The sequence below is a fragment of the Cygnus olor genome, chromosome 1, assembly GCF_009769625.2.
Source record: "Cygnus olor isolate bCygOlo1 chromosome 1, bCygOlo1.pri.v2, whole genome shotgun sequence".
NCBI lineage: Eukaryota > Metazoa > Chordata > Aves > Anseriformes > Anatidae > Cygnus > Cygnus olor.
The window spans coordinates 99,050,834-99,068,421 of NC_049169.1; the positions used below are offsets into that span (position 1 = coordinate 99,050,834).

A 17,588-nucleotide genomic window follows, 5' to 3' on the forward strand; every position below is an offset into this window, starting at 1 on the left:
TTGTGTCCACCCGTACATAGCTGTAGCTTTACTCTTCCTTCAGGGGAAGTGCACCCGACACAGTCCACCCTGCCCATCACACACTGGAGTGAGGCAAGCCAGTGCACGGTAAGCGCTGTAAAGACTGGGTCCGGGAAGAGGTGGGTAGGAGGGAACAATTTACACAAGACGGGAGGGAACAGGCAAATCACGGATGGGCTGCGGACAGGAGAGCGAAGCTGAGAGTTGAGATTCCTCACGTCTTCCCAGCTGTGAACAAACACACTTCTCTCCTCGCTGAGACCCGTTTTCTGGGACGTGACACTTATGAAGGGGCAGGGCGTTGTCCTGACCTCCCTCCACTCCTCAGTCTGCCTGCCCTCTCCATAGGGTGCTGGTGGAGGATGGAACGGGCGAAGCTTTGGTGCTGTGCAGGAACCAGCACGTGGCGGCGATGCTGGGCTTGAGCCTTCTTGATTGGGAAGCTGTGCAGAGCTGCGTGCAGAGCAGGGGCAGAGTGTCCGTTCAGTACGGGGAAGCTACTGGTACTGGGGTGAGTGGTTTGTTCTGGCAGTGACTGCAGCGTGCGGGGCTTGAGCCTCAGCTGGACTGGGTTCCTCTTTGCCACGGGTCTTCTAGTGGCTCCCTGCCTCCCTCTGCACATTCACTGACAGCACACACTTCCCTTCCTCAGTGTGCAGAGGATCCCGAGGATCCCATCGCTTGCTACCTGAGGAGCCTTTGCAGGAGTCCTCTCATCTGCCGCCCCATCCTGCTGGATTTCAGCCTAGACAGGAAGCCCTCCAAGATCCTGCAGCCTGGTAAGCAAACACTGTTGCCTTTTGTAATGCTGGGTGGGTGTGGGAAGGAAGGGAGGAGCCGGCTCACCATGCTGGGGAAGGAGAACTGCCTTCACTGCCCACAAAACAGGATCGTTGGAGGATTTCCATGGAATTGTGAGCTCTGTAGCGTAGAGCAAAGATGTCTCAGCAGAACTATGGTTACAAAAATACAGAAATAATATATAATATTGTTGTATAAAGTGACTTTTATATATGGTTGGTTTTACTTTACACAGAAGCATAAAAATAGTACTGAATTATCCTTGCAGTTGTGGTGAGGAACTTGGAACTATTCTGTTAATATTTTATATGTGGTTCCAGGAAAATAATTAATGTGGTTGCAGGTTGGTTAAACAACCAGGATAGTAATTGTTCTAAGGTGTCAGTGAGAGGTGTGTGCGTATGTGGTGGTGGTGAGAACATGTTTTATTAGCAACCCCCTTCCACTCTCCCATTCCCCAGTGCTGAGGTAACAGGTTTATTTCTACGGGTTGCCTCATACATTAAAAAAAAAGCCTTCTCTTTTACAGCAAGTTTTCCAGCCCTGGGATGGGAGGGGTTCTGGCCAGCCAGAGTTACTGTGTGAACTTTCAAACTAAGTGGCTTTCAGCCTTAGTCAGGACGTCAGGTAGAGTCAAGAGTAGGTCTGGAAATCCTCACCACAGCCACAGAATGTAAAGTGCTGAAGAGTTTTGAGTTCATGGCACATGATGCCACAGCTGTGCAGTTGCTCTATTAAGGGGATGTTCTCCTCAAGGCACTCGTGCTAACACCTAGCACTTGGGTATGGGTCCAGGTGCTGCAGGGGCTGGCTTGTTAAGCTCACCAAAGGATGCTGTGCTTTTGAGTCTGTCTTCTGGACGTGACACTGTACAGCCAGGTTGCTGATGGTGAGAAAAGACACAAAGCTCAGTGCTGCAGCTATGTGAGAAGCGCATCGTTCACAGCAATCCACAATGTAAATGTCAGTTTCCTCTAAGCTGGAGGAATGCTGGCTAAATCCTTTAATCCTGTATTCATTAATCTTCCTGTCCTTTGTGGTCTAGCAGATGCTAAGCAGCTGCTGTAAGGCCTTCCCTCCCCCAGCAACTTTTACATTTGTCTGCTAGAACGTGGCAGGAGCCATCTGCTGAGTTGTTACAGGTTGTGTCCTTCCCCTTCAGCTCCACTGCAGCTGAGAAATTTTCGGAGTGGTGAAGTTGAGTTTGTGTCACAAATGGGACCTCGACAGAGCCTGTTGTGCCTGAACGTGGAAGAAGTGGAACAAAAAGCCTTGTGCTATCTGACCAGAGAGAGGATTGGGAGGACGCCAAGTCACTGCTAAGCGGGAGCCATGGCTTAACATCTCCCCCAGTGGGAGGTGAGTTATGGAAATACTTCCTGGAATTAGGAGCTTTATTCTTTACCCTTTTCCAGTGGGAGCACAGGCTGGCGAGCACAGCATGAAGGGTGTAATCAAGAAGCTGCTGGGACTTACACAATTCTTGAGTTCTGGACCATTGCCACCAGCCATTTTGGACTATGTTTTGTGGGAGAGGTGTTCAGTGTCTCCTGCATGGTAGTCATTGCTCTGGGCCTAAGGCACACAATGTGTGTATTTTATGTTGTAGTATCTACTAAATAAAGCTATTAAAATACAGTTTAAATAACAGTGTCTATTTTAATATTCTTTTACTTGCTGTATGGAGAACTGAAGCAGAATGTAGATTCTTGGTTTATGAGCCAGGGCCAGGCCTTTTGCAAATCATTCACTATCTTCATGGGAAACTGCAGTTGCCACAGGGGAAATTCTCCTTAACCCGCTTGAAATTATTGAAATTATTTTAAATGATTTCCTTCCTCCAAGAGGAGAAGGGAAGTGAATAAATTACTGTTTGGAGACTAAACCATGGCACTAAATCACAGCACTATACAAGCGTTGTTTTACAGTTTAAACAGTGGCCTGAACGTTACCTGGGGCTGGGAACAAGAAGGATGCAGTGAGCTCTGGTACGAGTTCACAACATGCTACAGGTTTGTCCATCTGCCACTGATTGGGAAGGGAACGACTGCAAGGGTACGTGCCTGTATCTGTAGCGGCATGGCAGCCTAGCTGGTACGACACACGGGAGGGAGATCACCACTTGACATCTGCTTGCAGTGATGGCTGAGTGTTCTGCACTTGTTTTTGTCAAAATAACATCCAGATCCTTCATCCTGTGCTACAGGTTAGTAAATTCACTTCCCCACCTTACTCAGTGTGTAGTGCGTATTTGAACAGCTACTCTATTTTGGGTTTCATTTGTTCATTTATAATTAAACTTCAGGTGATGGGTTTACTGAGCATGTGTAAAGTGTCTTCACTTTCAAGGCCTGCTGGGCACTTCCAGAACAAAGCACAAGTGGCCCAAGACCTGACCAGTGCCTCTATTCGTTCAACAAAGTTCTGATACTCCATCGTAAAGGAGGCTGCAAAACAGCTTAAAGGAAAGGTCTGCACAAGTTTTGCTGTGACAGTTTTTTGTTGTTTTTTTTCCCCACCTCCTGCAGAGGCTTTCTTAGAAATGGTAAAAGATTTTGCTGAAGCTCACCCCTCTCCCCCAAGAAAAACAAAAGCAAACAAAAATAAGCTTATCTCAGCCCGAGGAAAACATTGACTGTAAGGACCTAAGATACAGAGATCAAAATCTGATTAAAAAGTGCAACTGAAAGTATCCTGTAAAATGAAGTAGTAACAAACAGTGCTTCAGAAATAGATAGGAAGTGCTAGATAAGAGACTTTAAAAAACAAAAAGGCAAATTTGTATGTGTAGTCTTAATTGTGTTGAATAACTGGGTTTATTTCTGAACTTGAACTTTCCAGTAATACTATTCTCCCTCTTTTCCTCCTCATTATTTTAGTCATCTGTCTGCTTCCTCTATTACTACTCTCCTACTCCTCTTAATTCCTGTTACAAATGTAATCATTCATCCTAATAAAGGACTTCAGAGGCTGTTTACCTTTGTGAGGTTGAAAACCTAACATTTACTCCAGTGTTAGCTATTTTCTAATCCATCAGTTAGCCTGTTAGGTATTTTCTAATCCATCAGGGTTTTGCCATTCACAATGCCTTTTTCAGAAAAGGAGATTCATTATGGTTTTCTGAGAAGATTAAATAGATTACTTACAGTTTTATTAATATATTCAGAGAATCACAAAACATGAGACAGATAAATCAAATCTCTTTGATTTGCCTGCTTTTAGTGTTCTGGGTTTGAAGGACCATTTCCCAGATCCGTTACAGGTAACCCTTTTTCTGTTTATCTCTGTCCACGATCAGAGTTCTGGTCACTGTGTTACTTCAGACAAGAGAACACATCTCGTTCCCATGATCAGAGTTTTTCCTTTATTTATGCAACTGTTCTTATCACAATCCTCACTCTCTTTCTGAAGCCAAAGTATCCTGTTGTTGGCATGAGTAACAAATACAAAGGAAAAATCAACTGGCTTCACTTTGTGCCACTACGTGCTCTTGGAACTGGGAGTTGGTCTTAAAAATTTCTCAACCCAAGAGGGAAGAAAGCATGAAGCATGTTCCGCGTCAGGGTAGCTGTAATGACTGTTCTGCATGGAAGGACAGAGTTGATCATTTTATAGCTAATTTTTCTGTAGCTCTCCATCACCAGTTTGCTGCAATGCTAATCAATAGCAAAGGCATTTGTTCTGTGGGGTTTTTTTTTGGTTTTTTTTCACCTGGCCTTGCAGCCTTGAACTGTATTTGAGGCTCGGAGAGCGCTCAGAGCAGCAAGCCAGAAGTCCACTTTTAGGGTCAAAGAGAAGGTTGAGGAGGGAAGGAAAATAAAATCATAGAATCATGAAGGGAAAATGAAGGGAAGAATAAGTGATGGTGTAGACAATGTAAGAGGAGAACATCTGGAGTTGCAGAAAGTCAGCAGGGAGCCTGTGGTGGGGACAAGCCACGTGTCCCACCTAACTTTGAGCATGGAGAAAGGCTGTAGGCAGGAAGAAGACATGTCCTCCCATTCTGCCAGGCTTGAGTTAAACCTGCTGCTGTAACAGAGCTCAGCAAGAGCTTCCATGTATCGTACCAAGCATATATGCTTATCGATTTCTCTTTCCAAGCTCACCTCCTTGGTCCAGCAGTGTTTCCAGATGTTTTATACTGACAGCAGGCACACAGGAAGCAGAAGCATCCAGTGACAGGCTGGAAGGGAGGAGGACACTGACTCTGTGTTCAGGTTCACCAGCTGCAAGTTGGTCCCCCTGGTAATGCTGAAATCTGTAGCAGAAGAATAGTGAGAGGCTACCAGAATGGAGAACACAGAAGAAAAGCAAAATGAGTGTGTTTCTTCCTCCTAATTTTTCTGAATACTGACAGACCCTGCCTCTTTTGCTGGAACTTGCTGCAGAAGAGGTATGACCCTTTCCATGTACAATAGGGAAAGATATCCAAGCTCAAGAAGCATTTGCACAACACTCTCAGACATATGGTTTGATTTTTGGGTGGTCCTGTGTGGAGCCAACAGTTGGACTTGATGATCCCTGTGGGTCCCTTCCAACTCAGGATATCCTATGATACTACAAACTGATTGTAAATACCAGTTTTACAGCAGCAAGATCCTCAATAGTTTTCCAGTTAGTGGGGGAGAGGATGAGAAAATAAATTTTAAATTTTTTTAGTATTCTGTGATGTATGTGCCTGAGATAGCAAAGCTGAAGTCAAGTATCCAAAGGGTTCCCTCCAGTACAGTGTTCCTATATTTAATTTATTTATCTTCCGAATGAGATATCTGACTGATAATATCAGTACAGAGCACAGATACTTAGCTTGGAAATATAAATCCAAATGTTTTAGTCATGTATGCAATATAACATTGCCAGTAGTAAGTGTCTGACAGTCTTATTATTGAGTGGTACTATGAATCTTATCCATGCTCTTGGTAAGTGTTGCCTACACAAGTTTGCCTTAAAATAAGAGGCTGAAGATTTAGGATGGTGTAGATGACAAATAATTGAATAACATCCTTAAACCCAGCCACATTCCCTTTCAAACCAAGGTCTAGGATCCCAGGTCTTGCACAAAGTTTATGGATCAAATTCTGTTCTGTAAATGCACTGCTGTTAAAGCATAGGTATTTTACCTAAGTGACTACTTACTTCCTTAAATACACGTGTGGAGGTGGCTGTAGTTAATTGTTAAGGCAATCAGATAGGATTGTGAAGTCTATCCCAATGTTTCTAGAGAAGCACTGATATTTTATTTTTTTTCCTTGTAGGATCCAAACTAACAAATGAGTCTAATGCCAGGAAAAATGAAGACCTATTAGTCTAGTGATACCAGTGTGGTGCAGACATGCCTGAACTAGTTTGAAAAGATCTAGTTCATTTGCTAAATCCTAGGTCGTGCTACTAGTAGCACTTCAGCTATGACTGCAAATGGTAGAATGCCACAAATTCCAGCTAAGCCTTTTTTTGTAAGTTTGCTTTCCTGCAAATAAGGACTTTTAAATAAAGGGAGTGGGCTGCAGTCAGAGAAATTGTCACTAGTACCAACTAACGGCCTCCTGGTGTGTCGCAAAAAAAGTGATCTAAACTGAATTGGCTGAAGAAAATGTCAAAAGTTGAGGGGGGGATTGTTTGGCTTTTGTTAAGATAGGAAGGAATGCATTCCTATGAAGTGTGTCCATCCTTCCTTCCTGTTCCCTGCCCGTTCTGTCCCCGTGCCAAGGGAGCAATCGTTACCATGGAGAAGGTCTGACATAGCAGGACCAAACACAGACTGGTTCCATTACCCCAGAGAGAGACATGCCTGGATTCAGTGGCAGATTTAATGCAATCTACAGACACATCTGACAGGTTTGGGCATCTGCCTATTTGGATAAGGGAATATTGACCAATCTGCCAGATCACATTTTGCTATTTGCGATCCAGCAGTGGAAAGCAAGCAGTGGTCCCCTGCCTCCCCTTCCTTTACAGAAACCTCTCACCAACACAGGGGAGGCAGTGCTGCAGGAGCCCCCCAGCACGCACGGATGCAGGCTTCTCCCCCCCTGCCATGCACGTGGTCTCTGGGTGGTGTTAAACCCTACCTGTCACCTTGATGTCACCTGTGGCCTTGGCAATGCTGTTTTCAATCACACAGGTGTAGGTGGCGTTAGCAGTAATGTTATGCAGCAGGGAGACCACCTTCAGAGTGATGTTTTCAGAGTTCAGCTCATAGCTGGTGTTGGCAACCCGAGGCAGGCACTTCCCTGTGTCGCTGTAGGCTGTCCAGTGCACGGTGGGTCGAGGGAACCACCGTGGTGCTTTGCACTGCAGCGTGTCCCTGCTGCTGCTGTTCTCCACCTGGACCTGGGGGGTGCTGAAGGCTTGGGGAGGGAAAGCAGGGAGAGAGTCAGAAGAAGGCAAATATCGAGGAATTGGGCACAAAATGCCCAGCTGTGCCTGCCTGGCAGTTACAGGTATTTCTAGGGCACTACTGCTCAGCATCTCAGCACTGCACGTAGCCACACAAAACGTGGGCTGTACAGGCTGGGCTGCAAGGGGATGAGTGTAGAGGAATAAAGACACCGGGGGCAAGGCACACCGTTTTGACAAGATCTGAGGTTGTGGCACAGCTCCAGCATTTTTAATTCTGCTTAGCGCTTACAAGCTTGTTAACAACACCTGAACAACACCTATGGCCTCCTGCTGTAGCTCTCACACTAAATGGGGCTGCAGCCAAGGGCAGCACCACCTGAATCTGCTGGGGGTGGGAGCAGGTGAAGGTGTGGCCTTGGATGTAGGACTTGGACCAACCTTCCTGGGTTGAACAAGGCATTTAAAGCTATTGTGAACTCAGTTGTATTTGTGTTAGCCTTTGTCTCCTAAAAAAACACACCTCTATATGTTCACTGTATTTCCGATGTGCACTTACATGAAGAGAAATGACAGCTTTTTAGGAGAGCAGAGTTCACCGCTTTCAACAGAAATAAAACACTAATACAGCATTTCATGTGTTATCTCTAATGCCTTTGTGTGGATTACCTTGAACATGGAATCAACCAACATAAAAGCAGGCAGATTCACATGGTTTCAAGGAAGGGTAGATACAAGCTGCTCTTCAATCTGTGCAACTGCAAGATGCCATGGAAAAGCCACGGACCCACTTTCCTCTGCTAAGCCCTGAGCTCAAGGTGTGTGGTAGGACCACAGGGGTGCCAGCAAAAGCCAGCTAGAGAAACACCTGTACAGACTCATGTTGTCGGCATCATGTAGTTGGTGTAACTCACCACAAATTAATTAGAAAGAACCAGAGACAACAAAAAACAGGTGAAACTGCTGAGCTTAGTGGAAGCACATTGTTTTGTGCCAGCAGGGAGTAGGATGACCAAGGCCAGAGGTGTTAGAAGAATTAAACACCCATAAGTGAAAATTCAGCTGTATCAGTACGCCTTTTAAGTTTGGTTCAATCTAGCAAATATGTAATACTTCAGATAACTATGATATGGGCAGTTTATTGCTTTGAGAGTAATTTTTTAAAATACGTATATATGAATTATAAAAACAGGAAAAGATTCTGAATATGCTAGAATTTTTACTGTGCAGCAGTTCTGGCTGGAGATATATCTTAAGTCTAGAGAGAAAAGGTTAACTTTTGTCTTTAACAGGGATGAAATCTTGATCTTTGGAAAATCATTTAACAATGCCTGTTCTAAAAATAGAGGCTCTTTGCAGTCAGTTAAGTAGCTAGTAGGCTACGTGTGGTAAATGTAAGGAAAAAAAAAAAAAAGCAAATGCCTAGAAGTGCTAAAATAATCTCCTTTCTCTGAAACAAGGATGTGGAAAGAGAGAGTAAGGCCATTAACACCTCTGGAAAAGGAAAAAAAAAATCCTATTCTCTCACATGTAATTATTTTTCCTGCTCTGGACACTCAGAAGTTGGGGCATGATCAAAAAAACTCAGCAAAGCCATGCAGCACTTCCTGCCCTTTGGGACTTCATAGAGGTGGGAAAAAATAGTGTCAGCTTTCAGCTTGTGTCACGCCATGGGATGACAGATACGGTAAAGCCACACAATCGAATTTGGCATTTCACAAAACTAACGTTTCCAAACATCACAAGCAGTTTTCAGCTGGGATTTTTTCCCCCCTCTAAGACATGTGCAATTCCTTTGGCAAGGCTGGTTTCACCAAACCCGCCTCTCAGGGAGAAGATCCTCATGACCACCATCAGACCTGTCCTACCCAGGTGTGAAGGGCCCCATAGTGGCCACTGCTCACACTGGCTCCAGCACCTGAGTAACCTCAGGTAGGTCACACAGCCACAGCATGGCTGAGGTTGGCAGGGACCTCTGGAGGCCATCTGGCCCAACAACCTGCTCAAGCAAGGCCACCTGGAGCAAGTGGTCCAGGGCCACATCCAGGTGGCTTTTGAAGATTTCCAGGAGGGAGACTCCACAACCTCTTCTGGCAACCTGCTCTAGTGGCCAGACCTGGCCACGCCAGCCTACATTTCACAGCAGGAGTTTCTTTTCTGTATCTCTGGGCAGCATTTCCTCACCTCCCGTCTGGTACTGCAGCTCCGCCATCCCGCTCCCTCGGGACGTGGTGACAGAGCACCTGTAGGTACCGGCGTCGGAGAGCTTCACGTCTCTCAGCTCCAGGGAAGCATTTCCACCGATCACCTGGTCCGCAAACACCGCCGTACGGCCATGAAATTCCACGTCTTGCTCTTGCAGGTGGTCCTTCCCCCCTCTAAACTCGTGAACCAGCCCGGCCACTCCAGCCTTTGCCCACCGAATTGCTATGCTGCCCATCCTGATGTCAGGCTCGAAGGTGCAGCCCAAGAGGCCGCTCTGGCCGATGTTCCCAGGGGACGTCAAGGCGGTGACGCTGATGGAGCGCTTTCCTGTGAGGAGAAAGCAGAGTGGTGTGAGGAAAGGGAGAGTGGAGAGAGGCCAGGCCACCCCACGGATGGACATCAGCCCCATCCAGACGCGATGGGGCCCTGGCACTTTGTGAGGGCACCTCATCGATATGCTGGTGTGCCTACAAGATGGTGACCCCCAGGAATGACTGATCAAGACAGTGCACAGGAGCATTTCTGTAGCAGTCAGTCTGCTTCAAAAAGTCACTTCCCATATCTCGTTGTAGGAACCAGTCAGAAGAATTAGCAGTCTTTTCTCACTCACTCAGATGTATATGGGATTTTTGTGCCAGAACATGTTTTTCATACTTTTTCTTAGTTGTAACCTCACTTTGTGCAATATAAAGCTGATTGCAAGGCATAATGTTGGCAGGGAAATAAAAGGTTGCTCTTTCACCTTTACTGGAACCACAACCATTTTCTTCTGTGTAAAAGAAATCAGCATTTCCCTTCCCTGGGGACACAGATTGTTCTTCAAGCTGAATCCTAACCAGCAATCCTGAGAGTCAGCTCCTGCCCTGAGCCGTCTCCTCTTTCCCATGCAGCCTGCCCCACGTATCCTCACCTGGCACATGCCAAGGACACCCAGCAAGGTTTTTTTGTCACCTCCAAGTGACTGGGACAACACGCCCCATCCTGGAAGACACTTTCCAGTACAGCCCTCATTACCCCCCATCTGGGAGAAGGAGCACAGTATCTTCAGATCTTTCTGTGTGTTCAGGTTTGGGGCTCCGAGCCCCAGGACAATTCCAGCTAACTCAGCACCAAACCTCCAGCAGCTCAGGCTGCTCCACGCTTACCCACCCCTTTTGTCAGCTGGCTTCCCATGGAGCAGCAGATAGATGGAGGTGGATGTTTCAGTCGCCTGCACACCAGAACCCAAGATAACAAAAACACAACAGAAAAAAAAATGTCTGTAATTCCGCTGCGAAAGCACAGGTCAAGAATTCACTTCCTGGGGCAAAATCAGAGCTGCCCCCAAGCAGACGGGGCTCATGCGTGCCTGTGACATGTTTTCTCGGAAATTCAGAGCCAAAGAGATTTCCTCACCAAGCTCTGAGTGCCAAGCACTGTTCTTCAGCCTGTGCGCATAAATCTCGGCATTATTTAAACCATTCAAGAGCTCACAGGCTCCTAGGAGCACAGCATAGCCTCTTGGAGAGGACAATGCCCTGTGTTAGCACCACAGCACTGTCAAGGCTGGGTTCAAGTGTGACCAGCAATGCTTTGCAGGTGGCTTCTTCAATGATAGATGTGTTGTAGATTTTCCCTTTTTCTGTACTTTAGGAGGGCTACGCAAGAGCCAGGATGTGGTTTAATGCCATGGAGAGATACTTAGCCAAGAAATGTCAGAACTGAAGTCACGCATGCGATCTTCATTCGATCATCTTGCACGCAATTGCTATAAATCAAGCATTAATTAAAGGTTGGTAGTTGGCACCTCCACACGGTGCTGCACCTCAGCCCATGCTCGGGATGGAGGTTACAGATGCCAGGGCAGGATTTCATCACCCCCTGGCACCAGCAAGAAATCTGAGCAGCCTCATACCTGAGACACCAAACCCGATGATCAGGGCGATCACTGCAGCCAGGACGATAATGACCATGGTCAGGCTATTTGGGGAAAAAAAGGACAACATTACCATGCAGCCCACCTCCCTCACATCTGGCCACATCTGCAGAGCTGCTGGTGGGAAGGAGGTGGAGGCAGGTGAGCTGAAGCCCTAAAGCAAGGTGGTCTGGAAACTGTGAGCTGCCTGAATTTGGGATGTCCCATGCCCAGAGGGAGAAGTGGCTTTTGCATCAGAGTCTAGGGAGGAGAACATAACTTTCCCAGCACATCTGGCAGCTTCCTGCAAGAGAGCCTGTGGTGTTCGTAAGACTGCACTGCTCCTCCCTCACTTACCATGAGCCTGCATCAGTTGCTTATGAAATCTTGCCTGACTCTCCGCAGACGCCATGATTGCAGGACTGATAAGGAGCTCTAGGGAATTGCACCATGTGGGCAAGTCCCTCCTGCATGAAGCAGCAGGGATGGGAGAAGGGGAAGATGGGCTCACACCTGCTCCTGGTTTCCACCAGGCTGTTTTTATAACCAGGGGACTACAGCTCTTGGCTTTGGGTGATCGAGCACCCAGGACTGATTGCCTGCTGCTGCCTTCCCCGAGGGCAGGCAGGCAGGGACAAATATCAAATTGGGGGCCCATGTGAGCAGCAGGCTGCTGTCTGCTCCGCAAGCTGCCTGAGCCCAGGGGAACATTGCTGCGCCCCCTCACCCTCCCAGCACGAGCAGTGCAGTGAGGAAGAGGAATAGCCAAAAAGGATGGGATTTGGGGTTCCCATGAGCAGTTAATGATTGTGGAGCTCTACATTTCTCAGCATGTCATTTTTATTTTGTGATCTTTTCTCTTCCCATTCTTTTTTTCCCTGAAATCAACAACAACCTCCCACTGCTCCTCTGAAGCTTCCAGAAAGTCTCCTCCTTCCCTGGGCCATTTCTGCAATTCAAGATGAGCCCGAGGAGGCAATGGCCTCGAAGGAGCCAGCTGCTTGCAGTGGCCTGCCGCACGCAGCTGCCGGGGCAGAAAGGGACACTGGCAGGGCTGGAGGATTGCTCTCAGAGCAGCAAGAGGCAGGCGCTCATTTTTTCACACCCATCGGTCATTGCATTTCCCTGACAAGAGCCAGCTGGGCTGTCTGTCTCTGGAGAGTAGCAGGCCTGATTGTTACATGCACTCCAGTCACTTGAGAAATAAGATGCCCAGTGGATATTTACACCACATTACATTATGATTATGATTACATTATGGCATATAATGAGTGCACTTTCATTGGCGAAAAGGTCCATACAATATTACTATTTAGCTCTTCCTTGCTGCCGGATGTGACAAAGCCAGAGCACAGCTCATGCCTGAGACGTCACATCCACTCACACACACACTGTCCTGCTCCCAGCATGCTGCTGTGATGGAGACCTAAGCAACTGTCTGAGGGCCAACCCCAAGCTACGAGAGCAGGCACACAGAGCCTTTCTCAAGCCATCGATGCCCCAACCTATAACGGCATTAAAATCCAAGATGCTATAATCCACCCATGCAGAGTCTCTAGGATACACATCTCCATCCTGGCTGCAGTCAATGACCCGTGCATGAGTGTCTGACAGCTGCATGGCCTTACTGATTGTGTAAGAGCAGCTGCTCTGGTATTTAAGTAGCAGTATAGAGTCAAGCTGCAAAGAAATGCACTCTTGAAAGCTCCTGGCAGCAGAGTGATGCAGTCAAGGAATCTGGAAAACGCAGTTCCCCCCCTCCTCTCTGTCCCGAAGCAGACGCAGATAATACCATACCTCCAGAATATGACCTGGCCTTGGGATGCCATGGTCGCTGCACCTACGAAGACAAGCCAAACTCCAGGTGCCTGAAGGACCCACACAGTGTTCAGCACAGCTCCTGTCCTTTGCATGATGCATTCTCCCAGGCTGTCCTGCTTAAATAACTGAACTCAGCTAAGGGGTGGTGAGAGCAAGCAGTGAACTCTCAGGAATGAGGAAGCATGGAGCATCTCAGCTCCCCCCCACCATGCCTTTGACTGATTAAGTCACTGGGTAACAGGGGAGACCTCCTACACCATCCATTAAAGAAACATTTAGTTTGATTTAAAATAAAATATAACAGTTCATGTTAGGGTAGCTGGATGATCCTGAGGTCAGAGTGCAGCAGTCTCCCATGCAGATCCACAGCTGACCCATCACTGGTGGGTTGCATTGGTGGGTTGCAGACAGGTCCCACCTGTGGGTCCCTTTCCTGGCCCCATTTGCAACGTGCAGCTTCTCCTGCCTCTCTGTGCTGTGCTAAGAGGTTCCTCTGAGCTCAGAAGAACCACACCGGTGTGGCAATGGCCCCTTTTCTGACTGCTGTTTTCTTCTGCTGAACTCCTCCAGACCAAATCACTTCTCTTCCCTGAGCCCAGCTCCTGCCGCTCTCAGAGCTGTCATTATGGTGGACGTGAGAGGATGCAAATGAAAGAAACTGGAGCAGACTCTCCAAGCCTTTCCCTCAGTGTCTGGACTCACTTGAGGCTGGGATTAGGCTGAGTAACTCTTGGGGATAAGGGCAAAGAGACTGCGAAGAGAAGAGAAGGAAAGGCAGCTTGCACCACTGTTTGGTTTCCCAAAAGGGAACCTGCATATCGTCTATGTGTGGACTGCTTTCCAGGAAAGATGGTGAAAAGGGAATTTTTGATAGTCCTTTGACATCTCCAGTGAGTTTGGATGGTTAGTGGGAGCTAGCAGCTTTCCCATGCAAAAATTATGATGTCTGGAGGAACTGGGAACAGTCAAGCACTATACCCAGCCTAACCAAAAAAAAAAACACCAAAAACAACAAAACAATCACCACCAACACCAAAAAAAACATCAGAGGTTCAGATAAAGATGCAGCTTATTACCAACACTCGTCAGTGACCAAACTAGCTGCAAAGGCTAAGAAAATTTCAGGAGAGCTTACGATGCCCTGAGGGGCACAGCTACCACCCAATTGTACATCCCAAGATTTCCTAATGCTCCAATATGGGCTGCTACTGAAAGCTTGTCCTTCACTGTACAGCCTCTGAATGGAACTGAGGAAGGGATATCTCTGAATCACTTACGCCCCTTGATTTTTGCAATAGTTTAAACTTAAAATGCAGACTTTATACAGTTTTCACTTCCTCTCTGCTTTGGCAAGGAATAACACTTTTTAGTCTGATTTATTTTGTAGCATTCCACTGATTACCAAACTTGTTGTAAAGTAGCAAGGCATTACTAAAAGCTAAGAATAGCTCTAGGCCATCTCATCTGGTGGGAAATAAACTTTAAGAAACATGCTGTTGCCCTCAGTGACACCTGATTTACAGCTGCCTTTGGTGCACTGCGCAAACCAGGCGTCCCCTTTCAGCAGTGGTTAACTCTGGGGCAACGATCAGGTTACTTCCACTTTGGAAAAACAGGTCTGTCTCAGGCACAGACAGCGCTGGCAGGACCAGGGCAAGTCCCATTCACCTGGGGTAACATCACGTTAATTACAGAGTAGCTCTCAAGCTGGAGACTACCCCTCTCCATATGTTTGTAAGGTAAAAAATGAGCTATTAAGGATATCTGACATAAAAAAATACGGATCTGTGATAATACAGTCTGCCCAGCTCTTACCACTTCTGGATTTATTAGCGATACGTCACGAGACATGACAGCAGGATCTGGTCCCACATGGTCTGAAAGCTGGTGAGTGTCTGGAGAAGACAGACATCGGCTTCCTTGGCTGAGGGGAAGGCTGCAGCAGGCACGAAGGGTTGTTGGTTTTGCTGGGCCCACCAGCTGGTAGCCCAGAGCTGGCCACATCACACGCTGCCTCTTGCTCGCATGAGGGAACAGTGTGGGCAGGAAGGGCTGAAAGTGGGTCAGGAAAAAGTAATAATAATAAAGTAGGGGGGGAGGGGCAAGAAGACATTCAGTGGTCTGTGGAAGGCATAGGCATAAGAACCAGACATGCCCTTCATGGTACAACTCATGTATTTGTTCAGAAGTAATAATTGTTCCAGAAGAGTTGCCTCACAGCAAGTTCATGCCTTATTTCAACGTCACTGGAAAGCTGAAGAAGGTACCTGTGAAGGAGAAGAACCAGGAGAAGATGGAGTTGTAGCAGGCTGACAAGCAGAAAACTTGATGAAATGTTCAAGAGAGGTGAAGGCGGACAGCAGGCTGAAAAATATGAAAGTTATCCTTGGCCAAAAATGTTGGAGACCATTCTAGCCTCGTGTCCCACATCAGTAATGATGGTGTCAAGAGGTGCTTGAGAGGCACTGCAGACGGATGCACTGGTGGACCCACCCTGGGGGATGGAAGGAGAGCCTGGCGCTGCCTTATCAGCTCTGCCTGTGCCTGGCCTCACCTCACCTTGAAGGAAAGGTGGAAGCAGCAGCGGCCAGAGCAAACCCTCATCTCAAAACAGGGAGGTGGTGAGCCATCCTGGGCTGGAAATAGGTGAGGCCACCTATGCTGCCGAAGTGCTGCTGCAAGGGTCTGCCTTGATGTGGTCAGAGCGCTCTTGTGGACCACTTTCTGCCTTGGGAAGGCCAAGAAGCCCTGCTGGGCCAGCTTCTGCACTGTTCCTGTGATCTTCTGGGGACAAACTAGACACTCGTGCATGGAGCTGTCAGCGCAATTGTGTCAGCAGTGTGCATTGCCTCCTCTGAGGAAGGAGAATTACCACAGTAGGATCAGCTACCCTCCCATGTTTTCCCTACCTGGAGACTATGTCATCCTCTTGCCTCTGAAAGCTTCTCCTCACACTCATCACTCTCTTTTTTTTTTTTTTTTTATATAAGCAAGGCTTTTTTATCAGCAAGGGCATTTGTCCTGCGAAAAACATGCACCTTTACTAGCACAGTTCTGTCAGCACAGCACACGTCTGTCTTGAAAATGTCTTTGCTTGATGATCAGCCGGTCAGAAATAACATCACGCAGCCCAGCAGACCAACTACACCTCCTAATCCACCAACTGCCCAAGGCTGATTACCAAAGAAGAACTGGAAGCCATTCCTGGGGCTGGCTGTTGGGGATCAGTGTTAGACTCCTACAGATAGATCAGCAGGACACACACGATTGGCAAAATATTTTGAGTAATGAATACCGGGCACGGTCTGCTTGCAAGTAATGGGAGGACACTTGCATCTAACCCCCCAAAGTGACTATGGGCATTAAATGTCTGCTGTGAACATGATTTCAGGCTACCACGACACACAGCCATCTTTGCCAAAGCACAGAGAGGTAGCTGGTCGATACTTTATAATCCCTGAGACTAATTGAGCCTTCAAGTCTAACAAAAAGATTGAAACAAGGCCCTCGCCCTGGCAGGACTAGCAGCCCAGGCTGTCCATACGCTGCTCTCCCATGTTAAACATGGAGCTCACACCAAGTTGACTGCAGTTCTCTGAAGGTTTTGTGTTCACTGGTGTAATTCTCATGAACAGCTTCTTGGAAAATGTCAGCGACAGCGTGTGTAAGAGATGCATAACATGAAAACACATTCCTCAGTTCCACGCTCCTCTCTGTTTGAGAGGACAGTGATATTTTAGACAGAACTTTTGTGCCTAGAAGGCAGTGCTGTGCTTATGTGTTCCCTCTGTAACACAGCTGGGAAGTTCCAATTAAAACCAACACATATGCAGGGGTGGGAGGGCAAGAAATAGAGAGACACAGAAAACGACACATTTCTTTTTACAACATCTTCCGGTACTGAGCACATAGTGAGGACAAGAATGGGTTACAGTTTGTTCCATTAAAGATTGCCTCAAATTAAACTTTCACTTTGAAATTTCAGAGTCAGCAGCTTGGAGTCTTAAATTGCCTAACTTGGAGATTTAAACTGCCTAACCTTTCCCTGTTTGACAGCCCTTTCTGGATGATTAATGGACAGCTATAAACAACATTTGCATAAGGCTATCTGTCTCCTTTGCTGGGAGGAAGAGGTTCCAAAACTGGCTTTGTAAGAGGGAAGAACAACAGATCAGTCTTCTAGGTCTGAGCAAGCAAACAGACAGCACAGATTTCTACTTTTTAAAACCCAGCTATTATCATCCAGAAAGCAAGAACCAGTCCCCACTGTTGACACTAGAGCAGCATTCCTCTCCCCAGTGACCAACAGTCAGACCTTTGTCCCCACCCCAGCTCCCCAGGCAGTGTTACCAGACCCTAGCAACACGCACCTGTGGCTGAGGTTACTCCCGGGGCAGCAGCGTTCCCAGTGTCAATGGCACAAATGTGTTTTGTTCAGGAAGGTACCCGGAGCATCTGATTCACCCAGGCAAGTGGCAGACAGCAATCAGCACATTAGCAGTTGCCCTTA

The 17,588-nt window shown here is 47.2% G+C and overlaps 2 protein-coding genes across 9 annotated transcripts in view; one reads left to right on the forward strand and one right to left on the reverse strand.

Moving 5' to 3' along the window:
* CTC1 (CST telomere replication complex component 1) overlaps positions 1-2,462 on the forward strand; it is a 20,906-nt gene extending 18,444 nt beyond the window's left edge. For 2 of the 5 annotated variants that reach the window (XM_040572075.1, XM_040572081.1), the window contains 4 exons: positions 44-108; positions 370-532; positions 674-800; positions 1,985-2,462. In XM_040572075.1, the coding sequence (XP_040428009.1) occupies positions 44-108; positions 370-532; positions 674-800; positions 1,985-2,145 (516 nt within the window). In that variant the 3' untranslated portion in view covers positions 2,146-2,462. Of the gene's footprint in view, positions 1-43; positions 533-673; positions 801-1,984 lie in introns of those variants that run through there. The other 3 variants (XR_005823929.1, XM_040572094.1, XR_005823927.1) reach the window with 3 other exon arrangements.
* On the reverse strand, positions 807-13,345 carry VTCN1 (V-set domain containing T cell activation inhibitor 1). 4 transcript variants are annotated; one of them, XM_040572155.1, is made up of 6 exons: positions 13,055-13,345; positions 11,258-11,322; positions 9,343-9,690; positions 6,891-7,169; positions 4,929-5,080; positions 807-974 (listed from the first exon to the last, which is right to left on the reverse strand). In XM_040572155.1, the coding sequence occupies exons 1-5, from the start codon at positions 13,168-13,170 to the stop codon at positions 4,959-4,961; spliced, it is 930 nt and encodes a 309-aa protein (XP_040428089.1). In that variant the 5' UTR covers positions 13,171-13,345; the 3' UTR covers positions 807-974; positions 4,929-4,958. The 4 variants fall into 4 exon arrangements, with proteins under 4 accessions (XP_040428089.1, XP_040428098.1, XP_040428105.1 ...); XM_040572164.1 differs by having other exon boundaries at positions 807-1,705; XM_040572171.1 differs by lacking the exon at positions 807-974 and adding an exon at positions 2,466-4,404.
* Positions 13,346-17,588: the final 4,243 nt, after the last annotated feature.

Excerpts from the sequence above, each read along its gene's own strand:
- VTCN1 (XM_040572155.1), bottom strand. The coding sequence starts at position 13,170 with ATGCAAAGGACAGGAGCTGTGCTGAACACTGTGTGGGTCCTTCAGGCA. Across the intron at positions 11,323-13,054 it reads GGCCAGGTCATATTCTGGAG|CCTGACCATGGTCATTATCG; the intron begins GTATGGTATTAT and ends TTCCCCAAATAG. Across the intron at positions 9,691-11,257 it reads CATCGGGTTTGGTGTCTCAG|GAAAGCGCTCCATCAGCGTC; the intron begins GTATGAGGCTGC and ends TTCTCCTCACAG.